The sequence below is a fragment of the Pollachius pollachius genome, assembly GCF_949987615.1.
Source record: "Pollachius pollachius genome assembly, chromosome: 10".
Taxonomy (NCBI): domain Eukaryota; kingdom Metazoa; phylum Chordata; class Actinopteri; order Gadiformes; family Gadidae; genus Pollachius; species Pollachius pollachius.
Window position 1 is genome coordinate 20,165,481 of NC_136943.1, and position 23,402 is coordinate 20,188,882.

The 23,402-nt window shown below is 45.7% G+C and overlaps 2 protein-coding genes across 2 annotated transcripts in view; one reads left to right on the forward strand and one right to left on the reverse strand.

Annotated features, from left to right (window-relative positions):
• myot (myotilin) overlaps nucleotides 1–7,668 on the forward strand; it is a gene marked incomplete at both ends in the record, with an annotated part of 22,742 nt that extends 15,074 nt beyond the window's left edge. Inside the window, 6 exon segments of the mRNA XM_079745290.1 lie at nucleotides 399–436; nucleotides 878–1,019; nucleotides 1,973–2,180; nucleotides 4,643–4,808; nucleotides 5,492–5,625; nucleotides 7,526–7,668. Of these exon segments, the coding sequence (XP_079601416.1) occupies nucleotides 399–436; nucleotides 878–1,019; nucleotides 1,973–2,180; nucleotides 4,643–4,808; nucleotides 5,492–5,625; nucleotides 7,526–7,668 (831 nt within the window).
• Nucleotides 7,669–9,945: 2,277 nt separating this feature from the next.
• On the reverse strand, nucleotides 9,946–19,522 carry hdac3 (histone deacetylase 3). The gene is made up of 15 exons (XM_079745516.1): nucleotides 19,384–19,522; nucleotides 17,935–18,017; nucleotides 17,074–17,216; nucleotides 16,750–16,831; nucleotides 15,773–15,829; nucleotides 15,359–15,414; nucleotides 15,068–15,201; nucleotides 14,719–14,799; nucleotides 14,188–14,261; nucleotides 13,682–13,746; nucleotides 13,165–13,254; nucleotides 12,847–12,905; nucleotides 12,470–12,549; nucleotides 11,798–11,955; nucleotides 9,946–10,884 (listed from the first exon to the last, which is right to left on the reverse strand). Exons 1-15 carry the CDS (start codon nucleotides 19,436–19,438, stop codon nucleotides 10,815–10,817), a joined length of 1,287 nt encoding a protein of 428 aa, XP_079601642.1. The 5' UTR covers nucleotides 19,439–19,522; the 3' UTR covers nucleotides 9,946–10,814.
• Between the last annotated feature and the right edge of the window lie 3,880 nt (nucleotides 19,523–23,402).

Consider the following 23,402-nt stretch of genomic DNA (forward strand, 5'->3'; position numbering starts at 1 on the left):
AGTTCCATTCTTCTGTCACACAGCTGAGCAGCTCAGTATGTCTTTCACAAATACAAACACACACACACACACACACGCACACAGACAGATGCATGTAGGCATAACAAAGCACATCCTCAAACTTCAAATTTCATAAATGCAACAAACTATTCGCTATTACTTATGTAATATTTAGTTTACCTACATATAAAGCGTTATACGGTGCGTTATCTTCAGTTTAGGGGTAGAATATGTCTTGTGGCTCCAGATCCCATTTAATTTGTGGGAGAGGGACCTGACATGTACCTTCTGATAGTGAAGGCTGCAGACCCCTGCTCTGTATGGATGCTTAGGCTTTGAACCACAGAGGCACAGAGAACTGACCATGTTTGACGGTTGCCATGTTTCCTGTTTTCCAGCCAGATCAGCAAGAGGGACGACACACAGGAGGACTATGGTAAACTTACTACACACATCAAAATATGTGAGAAACGTTATGTGAATATCGAAGTAACCGGGATGACCATGATAATAAAAGGAAAACGTTTTTTAGTTAATTAGGTTTAAAATAAATATTCCCTTACCCATTAGATTCAAATTGCCCAATAGAGATATTTGACTCATTATACAGTAAATACACAAAAACGGCCCCCCAGTCATTCAATGAGAGGCAAGGGGGTGTGTGGGTGTGCTTGCGTTTGTGCGTGCGTGCGTGCGCCCACCCAATCTGCTCACTGGGTGAGTCTATTGTGAACTCTCTCATTCAGAGGCAGTCATCAATGATAATTATGAATGCATGCTTCCTCTGCTCTCCCTGATGATGTCATCACGCTCACTTTTTAAACTAACAGGCCTCTATTCTCTCTCTCCCCCCCCCCCCCTCACTGTGTGATTGTAGGGGGAAGCACCACTCGGGGGCGGACGAGCGAGGGGCGGGCGAGGGTTCGGCCATCCAGGAGAAATGCTACCTGCCGCGGTTCCTTCAGATCCCCTCCGACCTCACGGTGGAGGAGGGCCGCTTCTGCAGGATCGACTATAAAGTAGGCACAAACACACAGCCACAAACGCACACGCACGCACACACACATATGCACACACACCGCGCGCGCACACACACACACACACGCACACACATACACGCTTCAGTGTACGTTTTGTAAACAACTGCCTCCCTCCAACAGCTAGGATGTTATGGTACCAGTGTGTGTGTATGTGTGCCATAGCCTCCCCCTCTCACCCTAGTTCACTTTATTACTTTGACTCATTTAGCAGCCGGTTTCATTAAATATCCCAGCATGTTAACCTCTAAGGGGCTGCTGTTGTAAAGTAGCAGAAGAAAGCCATCTCTTCCAGTTCATTCCGTCATTACGGCTCTACTGACAACCTTTACTCAAACCTCTAAGCCCTCTTTGAAAAGGCGATTCATTCCGTTCATATGCCGCCTTTCAAGCGCCCCAAAGCCCTTTACATAGTGTGTGTGTGTGTATACATGTGGGTGGATAGGGACATAGCATTGTGTAGCATCTGAGCTGATCAATCTTGGTTGTACACGGGGAACAGGTTAACCTAGCGATTGTGATTGCCTGCCACTTGGTTCATTGAACACCCTTACTGTACCCAGAGCCATATATCGATGTTTCTTTTTATTCTGACAAATTCACTTTTTGTGTGTAAAGCATCTGCTTAATGCCCTAAACGTAAAAATTATACGATAGTACTTTATTTTAAGAGGTAGTCGGAAATTTGCCTTGCATCCTAGCAGCTCCATCTTAAAATACATACATTTATCATAACATTACAACAACATACGACAAAATTTATGGCCCATAAGCGTGCATTTGATCTGGGATTAAGTGCCTGATTCAGTTAGAGGACTCCCTGGATAACAAAAGACTGCTTCAGTCAAACCTAAAGGTAAATGTAACGCCACAACCGGTATGTAGAACCCTCGATTCACCCCTGACCTCTCTCCCCCCCCCCCCTCCCCCACCAGGTGGGCGGGCTCCCCAGCCCCGACGTGTCCTGGTACCTGGATGGGAAGGCCATCCGGCCGGACGACTACCACAAGATGCTGGTGTGCGAGAAGGGCATGCACTCCTTCATCATCGAGATCGTGACCGTGCACCACGCCGGCGTCTACGAGTGCGTGGCCCGCAACCGCGCCGGCGAGAGCCGCTTCACCATGAGGCTGGACGTCATCGGTGAGCCTGACCCCGCGCGTTGAAACGTTTACACTGAGGGCCTTCAGCAGACGCTTTTATGCAAAGGGACTTCATAAACACGTTCACACAACGACCACACCGGGGGAGAGCGAGAGAGAAGGGGAAAGGGAGATAGAGAGACAGGGAGAGAGGGAGAAAGAGAGAGAGAGAGAGAGAGAGAGAGAAGGGGGGAGAGAGAGAGAAAGAGAGAGAGAGAGAGAGAGAGAGAGAAGGGGGGAGAGGGAGAGAGAGAGAAAGAGAGAGAGAGAGAGAGAGAGAGAGAGAGAGAGAGGGAGAGAGAGAGAGAGAGAGAAGGAGGGAGAGGGAGAGAGAGAGAGAGAGAGAGAGAGAGAGAGAGAGAGAGAGGGAGAGAGAGAAGGGGGGAGAGGGAGAGAGAGAGAAAGAGAGAGAGAGAGAGAGAGAGAGAGAGAGAGGGAGAGAGAGAGAGAGAGAGAAGGAGGGAGAGGGAGAGAGAGAGAGAGAGAGAGAAGGGGGAGAGGGAGAGAGAGAAAGGGGGAGAGAGAGAGAGAGAGAAGGGAGGAGAGAGAGAGAGAAGGGGGGAGAGAGAGAGAGAGAGTCAGCCATGCAGGGCGACAGCCAGCTCGTTCGGAGCAGTTACGGTTAGAGTGTCTTGCTCAGGGACACCTGACACCTGTCCCTTGTTATATGTATATATAACTATTATAATATATACATATTTATTGCTATATATATCAGCCTGGTATCGCCAGACTAATGCGTTCTGGTTTGGAACCTCTCAGTTCATTTTGGACTTCCACAGGGGTGTTATAAACGGGTGCAGCGAGCTACAAGAGCACCTCTCCGGTGCTCTTGTAGCTCGCTGCTTATGGTGTTAGAGCCGCTCCTTATTAATTAAACCGTTGTGATTGGCCTGATCCGGGCCAGGACCCCCTCTGAGCGGGGGGAGGGCAGGGGTCCAGGCGCTATGCCAGAGCAGATAAAACACGAGATTGCGGATCTTTCTGATTCCCATTCTAATTTAGTTTTATGTGTGTTAGATATTTTATCACTTGCTTAACTCTTCTGCTTACGGATACAACCATGGAAAGCACATCCCTAATGTGCCGGTTATGAAGTCATTTAAATTTGATTTGATTGAAGTGAACATAGTAAAATAGGAAGGAAGCTGTGAGGCAGCTTCGAGGAGCCGCTCAATGATTGGAGTCACAGTTCCTCATCAAGGAGACGCAGAAGAACCGCGCGCCTTCCGGCCCGGGCTGGGATGGAGACAGTGGCGGAGTGGTAATCGGGGAGTAGGGAGAATTCCCGGTGGGCCGTTCACGTTCCGGGGCCGCCGGGCTGATTGTTGCAGGCAGAAAAAATTAAGTTGATGAAAGATCCTTGCTGCTCCGTCCGGCCAGCCTGAGCTGTGCTCCCGTAGCCTCTCACTCACCGCCCCCCCCCATATGAACACACGCAAACACTCACAAGCTGTTAGCCACGCAGCCACGTCTATTTTGGCAGAGGTTGTTTTTTTTTCAATTTGTCAATTTATTTTTTGTTGGTTTTGGAGGAAGGACAGCTGTGTCAAGCGCAGGGTTTCGTTGTTCAGTGGCTCGTACATCGTGAATGCACCCCCACCCGCTCCCTCCAATTGGGGCGGGGCCTGTCTGCATCATGTAAGTCCCGGGCCGAGTCCCACTCCGGCACTGACGTGTGTTCTGCCGGGGGTCCTGACGGGAGGGAGGGGGTCGGAGTTTGTTGGGTCTGTCCCCTTTGTTTCGTCTGCCCGCTGACCTTTCTGGGTTCTATTTCCGTTCGCTCAATAGCTCCCCTTTAATCCTGCCCTCGGCCCACCCAGCCCAGGGCCAAAGCCCCCCTAGCGCTGCTAACCAAGCCGCTGCTAACCAAGCCGCACCTATTCCAACCTCGTCCCTCGCTCCAGTCATGACCTTTTTTCTACCGCTTTCTTCAAACCCAAAACACCAGCTTTGGTTTCAGGGCGTCCACCACTCCCCCTACATTGGATCCAAACAGATCTCTAACGTGGGGAGTGGAAGACGAGGGCACGGCCCCTGGGCTGCTTAAAGGACACAAGGGTTATTCAACCTCATCCACCTGTTTGAGGGAGCCACTGGGAGCTACTGGGAGCCACTGGGCTGCTCGGAGAACCGTAGGGTTATTCAACGTTACCCTAAGCGTGTTTGAACAACCCTTTGGTCCCCGTGCAGCCCAATAGCTCCCAGTAGCTCCCAGTAGCTCCCAAGGAGCTACTGGGAGCTACTGGGAGCTACTGGGAATTATTGGGAGCGACTGAGCTGCTCGATGGGCCGCACTGTTATTCAACGTCAACCCTAACAGTGTTTAAATAACCCTGCAGTCCACCTAGCAGCCCAGGGGCCCCCCTGGGCTGCTTGGGGTGATTTGACGTCATCCTCACTGTGTTCAGCGTGACTTGGCGTCTTCCCAGCTGTGTGGTTAACCCGGCATCCCTCCCCCAGCCCAGGAGCTGCTGCGCCCGCCCACCTTCACCCAGAGGATGCAGAACTCGCGGGCCACGGAGGGCGACACCGTGCGCATGGAGTGCAGGGTGGACGCCTCGCCTCCGCCCCAGCTCTTCTGGAAGAAGGACAAGGACATGCTGCGCATCGACCCCCAACGCATGAGGTGGGTGACCACCCCCCCCGCCCTCGCCGCCGCCTGAGTTCACTTCCGGGTCGTGAGGTGCAGGCCTACCTGCAGTGAGGTCATGGTGCGGGTCACTATGGAGCCCTGAGGCGGTTGGGCCTTCTCTGCACAGATTGGGCTGCGGACATTGGGGATCGAACCTGGCACCTTTGGGCAGGGGAGTCAAACACCCGAACCACTTTACTATCCTGCCCCCCCCACCCCCTAAACCCAGCTCCCTTGCCGTACAAACTACTGCATTAGTTACTGCTGCACAAACTACACTACACCCTATCCCGCGCAGATAATAATAGCATAACAATTCATTGCATTTATACAGCGCTATTCAGGACACCCAAAGCGGGTGACATAGTGAACATAGTGGCCAGGGAACAGAACACCTCATCCTGCACCAGCGTGTAGCACCCAACTGGGTGTTGCAGGGCTTCACACTGACCACAAAGTGTCTCTCCCAGTGGAGAGGTGAGGAAGGATGCAATCCAATCAGGGACCAGGGAGGATAAGGGGAGGGGGGGGCAGGTTGGTTCCAGAGCCAGGGTGGGAGGCCGGGGTTAGTCCTTCCTGCTCTGGGGGTCTTTCACGATGAGGGTTGTGGTTGACCACCTGATCCCCTGTCTCCCCCTGTCTCCCCCTGTCCCCCCCTGTCCCCCCCTGTCCCCCAGCCTGTACCAGGACGGCTCTGGCAGGCAGTGCTTGCTCCTGGAGAGGCTGACCAAGGCGGACGCTGGCTGGTACACCCTCTCCGCCATCAACGAGGCGGGCATGTCCACGTGCAATGCCAGGCTGGACGTAAGCAGTGAGTACACGCACACACACACACACACACACACACACACACTGCATCCAATAACACTGTAAGAAACACAAAACTGTGCAAAAAGAGAGAGCGAGAGGAACAGGGAGAGTGAAATTCACAGTTTACTTTTAAGTGATATGATGCTTTGTGGGGAATTGTCATTTATTAAAGTAAAGCCTTCCTCCAGTAGGGATGTGAATGGTAGTAGTGGTATCAGTAGAGGACTTTTGGTTGGTCCTAATGTTGACCCTTGATCCTCGATGGTTCAGTGGTCACAGAGGGAGAGAGAGGGAGAGAGAGGGAGAGCGAGGGAGAGAGAGAGAGAGAGAGAGAGAGAGAGAGAGAGAAACAAGGGGACAGAGACAGGGAGAGAGAGGGAGAGAGAGATAGAGAGGGAGAGGGAGAGAACGACACAGAGACACAACATCGACAAGCCCTGCTCTCTCTGCTCTGTTTGAGCTTGCACGCTGGTTTCCACGGTGACGGGGGCCACAGAGTCAACAACAGATGGGAGCCAGCGCGTCCACACGGCCGAGTGAACGTATGAGTCCCTGGCCGTGCTGAGCCGCTGCCTGGGGGATCAGGTGGAGGCGGCGAGACCCCCTCAATATAAACACTGAATGACCAGTGAGTCATAGCGACACAAGGGGGGGGGGCTGCTGATAACAAGATGGCTATCACCTTTCAGCTGATCACGTAATCAGAAGAACAGGAGGAGGGTCCATGTGGCCTCCATGGCGCTGCCATGGACGTGTTACCGGAGCTGGCTAGGCCTTATAATTCTCTCTCTCCCCCTCTCTGTTTCTGTCTCTCGGTCTCTGTCACACTGTCTGTCTCTCTCCCTGTCTCTGTCACTCTGTCTGTCTCTCTCTTTCTCCCTCTCTCTCCCTGTCTCTTGGTCTCTGTCACACTGTCTGTCTCTCTCCCTGTCTCTCTGTCTCTCTCTTTCTCTCTCTCTCGCTTCCTCTCTCTCTCTCTCTCTCTCTCTCTCTCAGCCACATATGGCTCTCTCCTGTCAGGAACCAATATCCTGTAAATGTTTGAAAGGAATCCCACCCAGAGAGCAGTGCTTTACACAGGCCCGGCTCAAGGCAGAGAGAGAGAGAGAGAGAGAGAGAGAGAGAGAGAGAGAGAGGCCCTTATTTTTAGACCCTGGCACCAGAGGAATGTTTGGCTGGAGCTCGTCTCACAGCAGAACCAAGCGGTCACAGTAGGGAGCGACTGTCCCCACCGCGCCTCTCCTGGCCTCTATCTGCAGGGACATAGTCACCATGGCAGCGACACTGGCAAACACACTGATCCATGATACCCTGGTGCTCACAAAGTGTGTCTGCACTCTACACCCTGCTTCAAGGTTCAAGCGTAGATGTGGCTCACTGTTGTTGTTGATACTGTTAATCTTTCACATTTAGGCTTTTACATTTTAACATCTTTCTCCCTTGCTCTCTCTCGTTGGTATGGGTTAAGGGTAAATGGATTGCATTTATATAGCGCTTTTCTTACCAGTGGCCACTCAAGGCGCTTTACAATGTTACCCAACATTCACCCATCCATGCACACATTCACACACCAACGGCGGTGTCAGCCACGCAAGGCGACAGCCAGCTCGTCGTGATCCATCAGGGTTCAGGGACACCTTGACACTCAGCTAGGAGGTCTCTTGGATTAAACTAGCAACCATCCGGTTGCCAGCCAACCCGCTCTTACCTCCTGAGCCACATGCTGCCCACATGCCGTATTGTTGACAACACCTTTCTATGGGATGGGCTCACAGGATCACAGAGAACAGAACCACTAGATAGCGACAGGTTGTGCTGCTGCGTCAGTCTCACGTGTGTCTTCCCCTCTATCTCTCTCCCCCCCCTCTCTCTCTCTCTCTCTCGCCTCCTCGCTGCCCTAGCCCGGACGACCCAACCCATGAAGACAGCGCCCCCCGGCTCCAAAACCCTGAAACTGCTGAGCTCCTTGAGCCCCCTGGCCCCGCCTGCAGGGGCTCCCCCGGCCCAACACACCGCCCCGCTGTACGAGAGCGAGGAGCTCTAGGTCCCCAGACCGCCTGTGGGGTCTCCACCATCCCAGTCAGACACAGAGCTACCTGGTAGTGGGAGGCCCGGTCTACTGGTCACGGTGGGATTCGAAGGAATAAGGTTTTTGTTATGGTGAAGTGCCCTGGATATATTACTGTGTCTATGTCTTGAACTCTTAGCTTCTATTTTTCTGGCTGGTCATGTTTGATACATGTTTTGATGCCGCTATCTGTCCCTGTATTAGTAATTGTTTTTATTCTCGTTGAGAAAAAAAGGAAAGTACAACTACCCATAATCCAACGCTGCCGTAGCATCTCAATCGACCCTCCCTCTGCCTCTGTCTCCACCCTGCACTTTAGTCCTGGTTCTCTGCCTTTCTCTCCCTCCATTTGTGTTTCTCTCTCAGTTCTACTGCCCTTGTCAGTGCTTGACTCTAATAATAATACTGTCAAGTGGTACGTTAACTTGTGTTTGAACTACAGCTGCTGCTGTGGTTCCTTGAGGAGAGAGGGCTGAATTCACAGTGGCATCACAGAAAATGAACGAGTAATAAGAAGAAAATATTTTCCTCAAACGGTGAAAGAAAATCCCTTTCATTAGGCTCCCAGGAAAGGCTGTTAGTTCCAGTATGCATGCTGCCTAATACTCCACATTGGTTTGATTCAGGATCCTCATAGTGTGTGCTAACTGGAACTGAAATAGCAAGTGAAAAGGTTATTTATTTGCAGTATAAGTTACAACTGCATTGGGACATAACTGTGAGATCCAGGTCTGGAAATGGCTAGGATGAATGAAGAAGCTTTTACTCATTGAACTTTGGTGCTAAAATCTAGGCCTCCACTAATAAGAATATGAAAACGGAGGGAAGGTCAAAGGTCAAACAGGTTTAGACTTGCCAAACTCTAACCAGCTTCAATCAAAGCTTGAGACTGAAGGGGTTCATGTCAGAAGTTGTTTTATTAAGCCAAAGCCAAACTCCCCATGAGCCTCTGAGTGTATTTATTATTAGCTTTGTGTGTGAGTGCATCCATGTTAACCAGCATTGCTAGTACCAGTTGTAAAAGCCAGTTGGTGAACAAAAACAGAAAAGGTGCCACCTGGTTTTCTCTATAAAATGTTCATGAGAATATACTTGTACGGTTCAACAAAATATGTTTTTTCAAAAGGCATTTGGGAACATGGGCCTTGGCTTTGGTTGTGAGAGGTTGATTTTCTTCAGATAGTATTGTGTGTATCCTCCTAATGTATTGTTTGTTGTGTAACAGGTTGATATTTCACTGGATGAATGAGGAATAAAGTCCTTTATGACCTCAGGTCCATCAATGTGTCTCTTTCTAACCATCGACATGCAGGACTCCTTGGTATTGTGGGGGAGGAAGGTCACAATGTGTGGCAGAGAGGAGGCGTTCCTGAATATATTGCACTTGAATATATGTGGTTCCTGGGCTTGTGATATAAAGGCAGCCAAGTCCTCCATTTTGCAAGTTTGACACTAAGTGACTCACTTTTCTTCCTGGTCCTTGAGGATGTGTGTAAACTCTGACCCTGACTTCGTTATTGTCCTGTCATCCATGAAGACAAAGAGAATCTCGCGACCACCCCAGAGGGGACACTAACATTTAAATAGTTGTAATTGTTAAAAATAATAGTCCATGATCTTGCCTGGGACACTTCACCCTGGCCTTTCCAGTGCTATTTCCAGCAGCTCGTGGGCTATGGACAATAGAGCGTAGAATCAGGGTCGATTTGGAACGGTGTGATCCGCTTGGTTACATACAGAAAAGGTGTGTGTGTGTGTGTCTTGTAAGTTGTACATTATACCAACTCACCAATACCTCGATAACCAGAACTTTGCACAAACTGAGATTGTTGTGTAGTTAAATAACAAGCTAGTGTAAATATGTTTTAAAATAGATATAGGTACTCAAGTTTATATATATACATCCAAAATGCCATTTCCCACAACATAGTTACACTAGCAACAATTGTGGAAATGAAAATCTATCAAAAGTTCAAGAGTTCTTTAATATACGCTAAGGTGACTATCCATAAGTAATACATTTTGCTATTGTCAGGCAAAATGTAATTTTTCTGTGTGCACTTGTACTCTGACCTATGTTTAGGCTGAAGCTTACTCTTACAGGCTTGTGTCGCACAGCGTTTATGTTTGTTCCCAAAACCACCTAAGGCATTAAAATGAAAAATAAATAACACATATAATGCATGCATAATGTGTAAAACAAGGGGAATCAAGCCTTCAAGTGTTATCTTTTTTTTATTAAAAGCATCAATGTATAAAAAACAAAAACATCCCATTTAACCTGCAGGCCTAAAAATACACCAGGCCTGTGTCGGTTCAGACGATAGAAAAAGACTTTCCACTGTGGCCCCATCCTGCTTCACTGATGGCACGGGACCAGAATAAAGTCCAGTTAGTAACCACATGAAGCACATCTAAGTAGCATGTTGACCCCTCCCAGCCCAACAGCCACGCCCAGGGCTCCGCAGCCCAGGAGGGGTGTGAATGAAAATATATCTTGTTGCGCATTTCCTAATTGTCAAATTTGGGAAAGATACAGACCTGCCAACACAAATTCCAGCGTCTACATTAAGCCCACACCGACGAGATCCATTTAGGACGCGAGCGCTTTAACCAAGGCTGGAAGGAATCCCCCTTACACCTCAGTGACAGGAGGGTGCAGGACAAATATCCTTACAATGTGTGTGACAATGAAAACAATACAGTACACAACGTGGGTCACTGGTGGTGAACACTGACCGGTTTAAAGGGCCCCTATTTTGACCCCCAGAGGTCATGTGGATTGAATCACATGAGGACGTGTCCTAACCATGGACACGCCCACAGGGGATGACCCAAGGGCAAGAGCTTTAGAAGTGTCTCGGAAATGGGCCATATTCACTTAGCGGCCATCTTGGCTCGATTATGGTTCTCAACTCTATCTGGGTGATCGTGGATCTGCCCTCTATTCCCCAAGATAGCGTTCAGAACCAAGATGGCCTCTAGGTGAACGGGGCCGATGGCTAGTCCACATGGCGTCTGATGGTAAGACAGGGGCCCTCTCAGAGGGGGAGGAGGATGGATGGATTGAGGGAGCGAGTGGGGGAGGTGGAAGAGGTGGACGAGTGTCCATCTGTCCCGGGTCAGATCTCCACGTCGCTCTCTTTGTCATTGTCGTGGTCGCCGTCGTAGAACTCGTTGGCGGCCTCAGGTCTGGGGGTCACAGGGGGGGAGTGAGGACACAGCTGGGACCTCTGGACATTTCTCAATAAACTGCAATGAATCTCTAGCGATACCAGAACATTAATTAACTTTTAACGCTTTTAAGTAAACCATGCTTCTTCGAGATTATGTTTTGAGCCCTTTAGGAAGTAGGGATTTTTACTTGATTATTATCCACTATAATATTATTTGATTTCAAAAAATGATGTTAAGCATTTCGCTTATGGCATTTGGTGTATTGTAGCGCTTACAATGCGCACAATATCATTTCCCATGACTGGCCTCATTTACTATTTTTTAAGATGTTTACAAAACGTTCTGCTAAGGTAAGGAACATCTCGCCTAACCCGATCCATAAAAGGAGCTTGCCATTATAATCGGGACCTGGCTTTCTGCCTGATGTTTATCATACCGTACACAGGCCTATGTTAACATGAGGCTGGACCAGTCGCCTTCACCTTTGTCTTAATTATTCCACGTGTGAAAAAACTAACAAAGGCCTCCTTAAAAGTACAGTATCGATTAGTGTAGTATAGTATAGTATAGTATAGTATAGTGTAGTACAGTATAATATAGTATAGTACAGTATAATATAGTACAGTATAATATAGTACAGTATAGTACAGTATAATATAGTATAGTAGTGTAGTACAGTGTAGTATAGTATAGTGTAGTGAAGTATAATATAGTACAGTACAGTGTAGTACAGTATAATATAGTACAGTACAGTGTAGTACAGTATAATATAGTACAGTATAGTACAGTGTAGTACAGTATAATATAGTACAGTATAGTACAGTAAAATATAGTGCAGTACAGTGTAGTACAGTATAATATAGTATAGTATAATATAGTACAGTACAGTGTAGTACAGTGTAGTACAGTCCAGCGTAGGTGTGTGTACCTGCTGTAGCCGTCCTCTGCACCCCTCTCGTCGGGGTCGGGCTCGTCCGTGCGGTCGTAGCCCAGCAGGTCGTTGGGGACGTCGTGGATCTGCACGCTGGGGGCGTGGTTCAGCATCTTCAGGTTCTCAAACACCGTCTGCCGGATCTGCTCCAGGTACTGGGGGGGGCGAGCGCACACACACACGCGCATACACACACACGCGCATACACACACACGCACATACACACACACGCGCATACACACACACGCGCGCGCACACACACACAGACAGACGGACGCAAAGACATACACACACGCACACACACTGTCATTTGTGTGTTCTATAGGCTTAATGCATATTTTGTGTTACCATTTGTCTTATAACACAATTGCAGATCAAAAGTCTAAACACTAACATTTCAATAGCCTCATTTGAATGTTCTACACATCTCTAGCTAGACCTCGACTCGTTTTCCCAACAGGCCGGGGCCGGAGGGAGCTTCACCACTCACACATTTGTTTTATACGGAGAATGGGTTAACCTAGTGATTGTGAGTGCTTTGCACTTGTTTCTACGAACATCCTTACTGTACCGACACCGATATAACCACACAGGGTTGAGTTTGAGATCAAGGCCGTGTGTCCGTTTTAAAAGGGTTATCCCAGGGTGAAAGGGTGTCGTCGTGGTTACCTGTCTGGTGTTTTGGTTCTCTATCCTGGTGCTGACATCTGGGTGAAGGGTGAAGTCTGGAGCAAAGTACTCAAAGTACTCTGGTGGAGAGAAGGGTTGAAATATAAAAGGCATGATATGAGTTTGGTAGTGGTATGAGGAGACATCAATGTTACAACTAAGGTATTACAAAAAACAACCTTTTTTTTAATTATACAATAAACTATATACTAAAAAAATTAGTTATGCAAATATATTGGAAATAGACAATTGTCATTCTCCGCCCCCGCCCCGTAGTTGGTTGATAGACTATCGTCATTGGTCCGCTGCGTTTGAAGGGAGGGGCTTAGCGATAGGTCCATTGAAGCTGACAGGAAGGGTCCAGGTCTGTCTCTCACCGCTATAAGGCAGCTCATCACTGATGGGCTCATCGACCAGCAGCGACGTCTCGTAGGTCCTGGAAGGCGCCAGAACAACCCGTTAGAAATCTCAGTAACGTCACGGGACTGTGGTCACTAGGTTACGCGTGTGTGTGCGTGGGTGTGTGTGTGTGTGTGTGTGTGTGTGGTCATGGACTGATTGATTGATTGATGGATGGATTTTATTTGACTATTTTTGAAACAGCACCCTGGGTCATACATTACAATACATAAATAGTCAGGGATGACACAATGAAGCCTGAAGGCTTATTTCCATTGGGGTCCCTGGGAACCCACCAGCAGCGCGCTACGTTCCTGACGGTGTAGCCTCCACCACCCAGCACCAACAGAGGAATGCCAAAGCTCTTCACAAACTCCACACACTCCCTGAGGAACAAACACACACGTATGGGTTAACTTACACACACGTATGGTTTAACTGACACACACGTATGGTTTAACTGACACACACGTATGGTTTAACTGACACACACGTATGGTTTAACTGACACACACGTATGGTTTAACTAACACACACGTATGGGTTAACATTAGTCATGAGAGCACGGTGAATTATTGGCTTAATGGGATTTAATGTAACCGGGAGGTTGCTAGTTCGATCCCCAGCTCCTTGTACCCGACGGGCTAGCTGTGGCCCTGCATGTTGACTCTCGGCCATCGCTGTGTGATTGTGTATTAATGGTTGTAGGTCGCTTAGTATAAAAGCGTCTGCTAAATGTGCCTGTTATAGACAGATTATGAGGTGATTGAGTTTGGGTGAGGTCTGTGTGATCAGGTGAAGGCGACATCTTACCCGTGTCCTCGTATACTGAGGTTGAAGCAGCCCAGTCGATCACAGCCCAGAGAATCGGCTCCACACTGGAAGAAATAGGTGACACAGCGTTTGTTTACTCAAAGAATTAATAATTCATAATATCCCTTACTATTAATCACCCAAAAAGAAAAGAAAAATGGTTCCTTTACAGATACCGCCTGGCTTTTCTAGGCCTACGAATTCTAGATCAAAATGAATTTGAAAATATGGTTTTCGAGCTGCCATGATGAATACATGTTATTATGTAATGCTATTTTCACAAAAATGTGGACAAGCAGGGCATTGAAGAAGCCCCAAAGCAAGACCCTCCACAAGAGCCACGTGGTGAACAGAGCGACAGAACGAGACCAGACACTGTCACTGATGTTAGTCCATCCATCCCCTTGCAATCTGCATGGCGGGCCAATACGGCCTCAGTGGTCATCACAGTGAACACCACATCAAGGCAAACAGAAGCAGTGTTTAAGTGTGGTATTGAGACTCACCTGCAGAACTATACATGTGGGCTGGTAGAAATCGACAACCTGCTTGATGACTGGCTGGAAAAGTTGTCTGTAGCCTAGTGGACAAACATACACATGACAGATATAGAGTCACGCATGCATATGAAGAGAAAAGCATTATAAATCAGGGTTAAGTTAAACCAAATCCAATTCTATCGGACGACAGCTATAAGGTAACACCACTGAAGAGGTCAGACCTGCCACTTTTCAAATCCTTCCTAAAAACTCATTCATATTCTCTTGCAATTAACTCCATGTAGGTTTTATTATTGTCTAGTGTGTCCTTTTTTTGTGCGTTTAATTGTTTTCATTTTATTTGTTTGTTTTATAACTCATATAACTTAATTATATCTTATAAGTCAACTGTTGTTGTTTTAAATGAATGGACTCTAAAATGAACTTGAACTTGAACTATACTATCTGGTTGTAGTAACAGAAGATGCTGGATGCAGTGGTGTGGAGGGAAAGTGAAAGTGAAAGTGAAAGCCCAGCCGCTCGGGGTTGGGGACTCACTCTGGTCGTCGATGCCGTCTCGGAGGGGGACGTTGAGGCAGTAGTAGCGGCCGCTTTCGGCGCCCACTTCGTACATGTCACCTGATCGACCACATGATGCATCACACATTAATACACACACTCAACACCACAGGCTAATTTTCAAATAAACATCAGGAAGATCTTTTCTTTAATTTATGAAAATCTGGAAAAAAAAAAATCTATACATGTTTTGGAATTTTTAACAAAAGATTCTTGATCAATCCGTAACATATTCAAGGGTCACCCAAAGTTAAATAGCAATGTTGTGATAATAAAAAAAAAAATTAAACAAGAAATCATTCGGTAATATCTGGGGGCGGGAACATACCTGTGCCAGGGAAGAAGTAGTTCCCGTACTTGTGGAAGGACACGGTCATGACGCGGTCAGTCAGGTAAAAGGCTTCCTGTACGCCGTCGCCATGGTGAATGTCGATGTCTATGTAGAGCACCCTAGGGTGGTACCTACAACACATGCAGACAGACACAATGTTAGAATCCCCACACTTAAATAAAACCATTACATTACACATTGGCCGTTCTCACTTAATGACCAAAAACATATCTGCATCAACACACACACAAAAGAGGGGAACATTTCCTCAACAACACGCCCACGTACTTGAGTAACTCCAGGATGCTGATGACGATATCGTTGACATAGCAAAACCCTGAAGCCTGAAAGTAGAAACGGGAAGATTCGGATACGGCAAAGCGCCTGGCAGGTTGATATGGCATTCCTATCACACCTTCAGAATTCATGTGAATATACATTTTAAAACAATCTATAAAGGAGACACCATAGTAAACAACCTTGAGCATCTGCTGCTCAATCATTTCTTTAAGGCTGTTTAAAACTGAAAAGAGAAACAATTGTCTTCATACTAGCAGGTAACCCATCCTTGAAAATGCAGATCAGTGGCACTTCTCCTTGTTGAGTAGCTATGTGTGTTTAGTATCCTTGAAAAATAATTATATATTGTTTTATATAATATTCAGAATCAGGGTCAGAATGAGGACCAGAGTGAGGACTTACCTCAAACTTCTTAGCATGATGCAGCCCCCCAGCCCAGTTGATGGCAATATCACAGATCTGAAGAAAGACCAGACAAGAACACATCGTGAACACGTACTCCGGAAGCCTTATTGTCATTTTGATTGGATTTGCAGAATGGATGGAGAAATGGCTCTGAACTGTTTCCCTTGACTTCCAGGGCGGACCATGGAAATATCTGAACGAATGATCCGCTTTGGAGCTCTGACAATATCCCAGACATCTGGCACAGGTCTGATTTGGTCAAGCAGCAATTTAATTTGTTGTTTGCCTAATAAGGATTGTACGGAACCCGTAAAGGGACATGGGGGTAAAAATAAAAAATTGTTAACGTTTCTCTTGAGCACGAGAAATTATCTGGGGCTCACGAGAAAGTATCTGGTGCGCACGAGAAAGTATCTGGTGCGCACGAGAAAGTATCTGGTGATGAGCACGAGAAAGTATCTAGTGCGCACGAGAAAGTATCGAACGCATATCAGTGGCAGACAGTGTGTGTGTGTGTGTGTGTGTGTGTGTGTGTGTGTGTGTGTGTGTGTGTGTGTGTGTGTGTGTGTGTGTGTGTGTGCCAGTGACACTGCCAGTGATATGCGTACGATACTTTCTCGTGCTCACCAGATACTTTCCCGAGGGCACGACATATTTTCTCGTGCTCAAGTGATACTTTCTCGTGCTCACAAAATACTTTTTCGTGCGCACCAGATGCTTTCTCGTGCGCACCAGATACTTTCTCGCGCTCACGAGAAACGTAAAAAATTTTTTTTTACCCCATGTCCCTTTACGGGTTCCGTAGGATTGCATGCATTGTGTCAACACATGAAAGTGTCTGTGTATAAATGTGTCTGCTAAATGAATACATGAGAGGCTGAGTTAGCTCAGCTCAAGCATTACGAGCTGTAGAAGTCATTCAGTGAGATGGAAAGATGAATTCTATTTTTCTGGGTGGTCGAGGGGAGGTTTACCTTGTGGTTCAGCTGCGTAGCTCCTTGTAATGATGCTCCTGTGTATCTGGAACAGAACTCAAAGAGGCCTGGAAACACAGGACTAAACACACACACACACACACACACACACACACACACACACACACACACACACACACACACACACACACACACACACACACACACACACAGACACACACACACACAAATGTGAAGTGTGACATCTTTTGACAATTTACAAACCACTTGTAGGCACCTATGAATTGCAAATGAATAAAAAAAATGGCAAATCATGAATAAAAAATGAATGTTAAATGTTGAGACTGAAGGGAATGAGCGTACCAGTCGTCACCGACGTTGAAGGTGTTCAGGCTCTTGGTGAAGCCCTGCATGTTGTTGGGGCTGACCTTCTGCAGGAAGTCAATGTAGTCCTCTGAGTGGAACCGGCACATGTCGTGTTGAGAGGCCTTGTAGGGCTTGAACACCTGGGAGCCGAGACGGAATGAATGACCGCACCTGTCTGACTGTTACCCACTATTACAACTCAATTACTCACCCGTTGAAGCCACAATTATAAGAAGTGATTAACTATCTGTGTGTGAGATTTGACTATTATGCAATGCAACAATATCTGCTTTAATTCATTTTAGCCTGACAATTTTTAAGAAGTCACTTTTCTTGATCAAAGCATCACCTTTGGCAAAAGCACCATCATCATCTTCAAATGTCCAAGTGGACATATGAATGCTGTGTATTGTATATGTCTGTCATTATGGTCCCGCAGTTGACCAAGACGGACCCCACTGAGGTGTTGACCATAACGATTCACCCTGCTCCCCTAGAGCTGTGTGTGACAGCGCTTTGACTCCTGACTTGTAATAATAATACTACTAATAATAAAATACAATTAATAAATCGGCAGTGCTAAACAACATTGTCAAAATAACCACTGAAACAAGTTTAACATTTAAAAAATTCAAAACTTAAGATTATAGAAGATGGAAGATATTTTTGGACGACGTGGTTAAGGAGTCAGGTGTGTGTTGCCTAAGCTGTAAGTCAAAATAACCACTGAAACAAGTTTAACTTTTAAAAAATTCAAAACTTAAGATTATAGAAGATGGAAGATATTTTTGGACGACGTGGTTAAGGAGTCAGGCGTGTGTTGCCTAAGCTGTAAAGTGCTGCGGGAAACCTGCTCACCATCATCTTCTTGTAGAGGCCGTAGTGCAGCACCAGGCTGTGGGTCAGGGACAGGCGGTGGGGCTTCATAGGGTGGCCAGCACCTAGCAGGGCCACAGGGTTCACCGTTAACAGCTCACTTATCTTTTAATACGTATTGATCAGTGCATGGACCCAAACCGAGCTTGTCCATACACCTCTGTAACTAAAATCATTGTTAGGATGTTGGGAGATAGAAAGATCAGGATGGCCTCAGGGACAGAAATCAGAGCTTCTCAAGGGAAAACTGCAGCTCCCAGACAACCAAAGGAGAAACAATAGATCCTACAGAGCTGGGAGACATCAATACAGTCGTATAATCAGAATCAGAATCAAAATCAGAAAACTTTATTGATCCCCGGGGGGAAATTGTTTCGTTCCAGGTGCTCCGTACACATAGGAATTACAAGCATAGAAGATAACATTATGAATAGAAAATCATAAATAAAATACAATAAAATAAAAGTAAGACTAAAGTAAGAAGTGGACATCTCTTAGTGAAAGTGGACATCTCTTAGTGGGTTATATTCACAAATTTAGAATACAATATTTACATTCTGTTTTATGTGCAAATAGCAATGAAAATGAAGAGTAAATGAATAAATTATAGTTTGTTTATTTTAAATAGTCATTTGTCAGATTATCAGAGGGAGGAGTTATAGAGTTTTATGGCCACAGGCAGGAATGACTTCCTGTGGCGCTCAGTGGTGCATTTAGGAGTATATTAAGAATATTGAGTATGTTGAAGCATCAATCTAATTATTCCCATGGAAACGTATATTCCCTGCCATAAAGAGCGGGACAATTTATTTTTAGAAACCGACTTTATACAAAAAGAACAGCTGGGATAGCCGATGGGGATTAATAAATTCAAAATTATCATACTGCTTATCATCCAGAAGGTATTGTTTCAGAAATGAACAACAAACGTAACATTATTACCTCAATGTTCTCGGAATATGACTGAATTCCTACATTGTTTCCGGTTATAACACATTACACAATAATAATTATATAATATATACAAATAACACACGGATTGTGAATGGAGCTCGCTCTCCTCTACCAGAACGGAAACTGGATTTTTTAATATTTAAAATATTTCTGTAAAAAAAACAGCAAGAAATTACGTCATACCAGTCAAATAGATATTCGGTCACTGCTACGAAATATTATCCGGACTCTGATATTAATAAATCATCAATGCTTATTACATACATTAGAATCGTCTAGGCAGGTAATGAGCGATATTTGAAACTCAAACGTGAGGGTTTATCGACATTTGGAAAGAATGCACCATTATACACACCACATAATGGCTCATTGGTAAAGTAAGTAGAGTGACATCGTGAAGAATCGCAGAAAATGTTGAACATCCCCAATGCACAGGTCACACACATCATCTTATATCTGCAGTACAGGATCACTCACCATAGTGAAAGTTACCGACGTCCGGGTCGTAGAAATAAGCCGTGCGGTTGGACATTTTCAAACGACTCCTTTGATGTTATTATTTTAGTTAACGTGTACAGTTTCTGCAGCTCCGAATACCTCAGTTCATTCAGCAAGGAGCCGCCATTGTAAACACCAAATACGTCATCAGAAGGCGACGTCGCTACGGGGGCGCTCAGAGAAGACCTCATCAGAAGGGGGCGGCGCTACGGGGGCTCTCGGAAGAAGTCTGCAGAAGGGGGCGGCGTTTTAGGGAAGCCAACGGGAGAAAGTGTGAACACAAAAATAATCTGTGTGTTTGTGTGTGTGTGTGTGTGTGTGTGTGTGTGTGTGTGTGTGTGTGTGTGTGTGTGTGTGTGTGTGCGTGTGTGTGTGTGCGTGTGTGTGTGTGTGTGTGATTTATGATGCTCCTGCTCTAAAGAGTTATGCCGTCAGCTGTTATTATATTCACTTTCATTGATTTTTGCTTCATTGATTTTACATTAAACCACTCTGGTTAAATTGTATTTTGACTGATAGTCGTTATACTGATATTTGTGTGCCACAATTGCTCTATTGATGCAAAATATTAGGTATCAACTTTAGACACACATTTTTGAAACAAGAGTATTTTTTTAAGGTTATTATTGGTGGCATTTATTCTGGCAGATATTCACACATTGGATGAATATCAAAACAAACAATCTCTCCCTATGCTCAGTGAGCTCACATGAACTAAGTGAGTCTGTATGTTGCCTGCCCTCACCCCCTCCCTCATCCCCACCCTCACCAGGATCCTGTGCTTCTCTGTCCTCTGGCTGGTTGGCAGCGCTGCTGTGGGCTGATACATATGGATGACTTCATGTCTTCCTGTTGTTATGGCTCAAAGTGAGTTCATCACAGGTGAGAGAGAGAGAGAGAGAGAGAGAGAGAGAGAGAGAGAGAGAGAAAAAAAAGAGTGTGAGAGAGAGAGAGAGGGAGATAGGGGGAGAGAGAGAGAGAAAGAGTGAGAGAAGGAGGAGAGAGGGAGAGACTGAAAGAGAGAGAGGGAGGGGGGAGAGAGAAAGAGAGCATGACTGACAGCTCTGACACAGAGCTGAAAGACAGATGAGTCCTGCTCCATTTCCTCACATGGAACCAGAGTTTCTTTGAATAGGAATTTATCCCCAAACACACCCAGTGAGCCATACCCTGAGCTTCAATCCCATTATGCATTTTACCCAGAAGTACGTGCACAAGCACAACCTACTTCAGAGTTGTAGATGGACACTTGAAGACAGCTTGAGGCAAATAACATACCCTGCATAGCTATGACTCTGTGTGTGTGTGTGTGTGTGTGTGTGTGTGTGTGTGTGTGTGTGTGTGTGTGTGTGTGTGTGTGTGTGTGTGTGTGTGTGTGTGTGTGTGTCTGTGTGTCTGTGTGTGTTTGTCTGTGTGTGTGTGTGTGTGTGTGCGTGTGTGTCTGTACCATACCATATATGTTTTCGCCCCGGGGTCCAGCAAGATTTGTTCTGATTTGTCTGTGCCCGTCAGATGAAGCAAACTCCTAATCACCTCTCCTGCCATCACAAACGCATGCACACGGAGACATACCCCCCCACCCCCTCCATTGTCACACGGTCACACCTCTTTTTTTCATCGGCCCCACCCGGGGTCTCTCTCTGTTATACAGATGAACACAGGGAGCCGTTTCATAAGGAGGTTTCGTTTGACATATTAACATTATGCAGCTCCGAGCATTACTAACATATCTATGCATGCATACTTGTCAGAACGACACACAACCACGCATACTCATACACAAACAAACACACACACACGCACACACACATACACACACACACACACACACGCACACACAAACACACAAACACATACTCTCACACACACATATTGTGTGTATCATCATCTTTTCTGCTCTGCTGAAGTCATTTCCGATTTAATTATTTGTAACCTACTGGCATGTCAACTTAATGATACCTACTGTACCTAGAAATGTTTATCCAAAGTCATTCAGAGGTGAGGCTAAGAAAAACCAAAGCAACATTCTACCAAACTACCAACAAATACTACCAAAGTTTCGAAAAAAGTTTGGGATCAGAGATCAGTACTGAAGTGGTTGGTGTTCACATTATTTTCTTATTTGTATTTTTGTATAGTCAAGCAACCTCAGGATATGTTGCAATTCAAAACAATACCATAACAAAAAGTGGTCAGTTGATAGAAATGCAGCTCAAGTCAATCCAACACATAAATCTTCCAGAATGTACATGCAGCAGAAACATATGTCTCCAATAAAGCCATACGTGACCACTGAGAAGCATATGGAGTGTACTGTGTGCTGTGAAATCATAACAACAAACAAACGCCAAGGAAATGTCATCGTTGGTAGAGGGATATGATTGGTGGGCTCTGTCAGCCAATGTGGTTGTTTATCAAAAACACTCCCAGCTTTACAGTAATGACAACTGCCTTTATTTTGGCTAACGGTAATGTCCAGGATTTTAGCATGAGCGGACGGATATCTTTGACAAGATGTCAGGTTAACACTGACCATTACATTTTATTTTCTGTTGGAAAGTCTTTAATCTTTAGTCTTTAGCTCCAAGAAATGGCTTTTGTTTCCGAGAACCAACGTTCCTTTATTGGGGCCGGGTTGTGGTGGAAGGAATGTCCCGACCATTGCAAGATCCACTCCTCTCTTGCTGTGGATGTATTGTTCTACATCGCAGGGTTCTCATACTGTACTTTTGAGCTATGAATGGCCGACTTCAATCCAAACCAAATAGGCAATCAATCAAAGTCAATAATTCCATTGCACCATGAATTACAAAGCTTGGGGGCCATTTAATTTCCTTTCTGGTCATTAGATATTTACAGTGTAAATCTGAAACAGGGCCCCTTTGAAATATACATTTTCCTCAGATCTATTTCAGACCTTTCAACAAAAATTCCCCATATCCCTCATCCCCCATGTGTGTATAATATACAATCTGCAATATTGTTCTATTATTAACAGAAAACACATTAAAATGAGTTCCAGAATCCCAATATTATTAGGTTGATCACTTTGTAGTAACAGAATATAGCAACACCTTGCAAATGGAAAACAATAACATTTTATGGTCCATCAGTTGATGGAAACTTGGCTTCCAAAGCCGGTGCTTCAGAGGAGAGGAGCAGCCTGCGTGACAAGAGCTTTCGGAGAAGGGAGATAGGAGAGAGAGAGAGATGAAGAAAGATGGTGAGAGAGGGCGAGAGAAAGTGTGAGGGAGAGAGAGAGAGAGAGAGAGAGAGCGCACAGGTGTTTGTCTTTTCTTGCACCATCACAGCTCACAAATTGACACAGCTGTGTTGAAGAATCCATGAACGGCAAAAAAAGAGTGAGAGCAGCAAAAAAAAGGGTGACAAAAAACAATACATTGAGACATTATAAAATAGTCAAAGTAGTGTGTGGAGGGGACTGTGAGAGGATGTATATTATTTCATTCTATTCTATTTTCATTCTATTTAATAGCAAAAAATTATGTATTTCAATTAAAGTGAGCGTATGTTATATATTTACAATATTTACTTATTTCAATGCTCTACTTTGGTGCTTTTACTGCAGTAGGGAGTTTAATAGAGGAGTTTTACTTTGAATAAAGTATTGTTTTATTTGTGAGGATTTTACTCATGGAGTATGTTCTTCAGTATTGTACAATACAAAACGGTTTGTGGCAATGTTTTGATCAGTAATGTAATAGTCTGCATGTCGTGGTGACACCGAGCCCGGGGAATGCGTATCTACATGAACAGATCATGGCCCTGGACCAGGCAGCTCTAAACATTTACAGCAATACATCCCATAATGCGCTTGCTACATCAAACAAAAATGCCTTTTCCAAAAATAAAAAAATGCCTTGTGGCCTATTTATTTGCCAGAACAGGATTGAGGACGATAATGAGCAGAGAAGCAGGCCACCCACGTTCAGGGAGCTAGAAATCTGCGTTGGCCGTGTTTTTGTATTTTAAAAGCC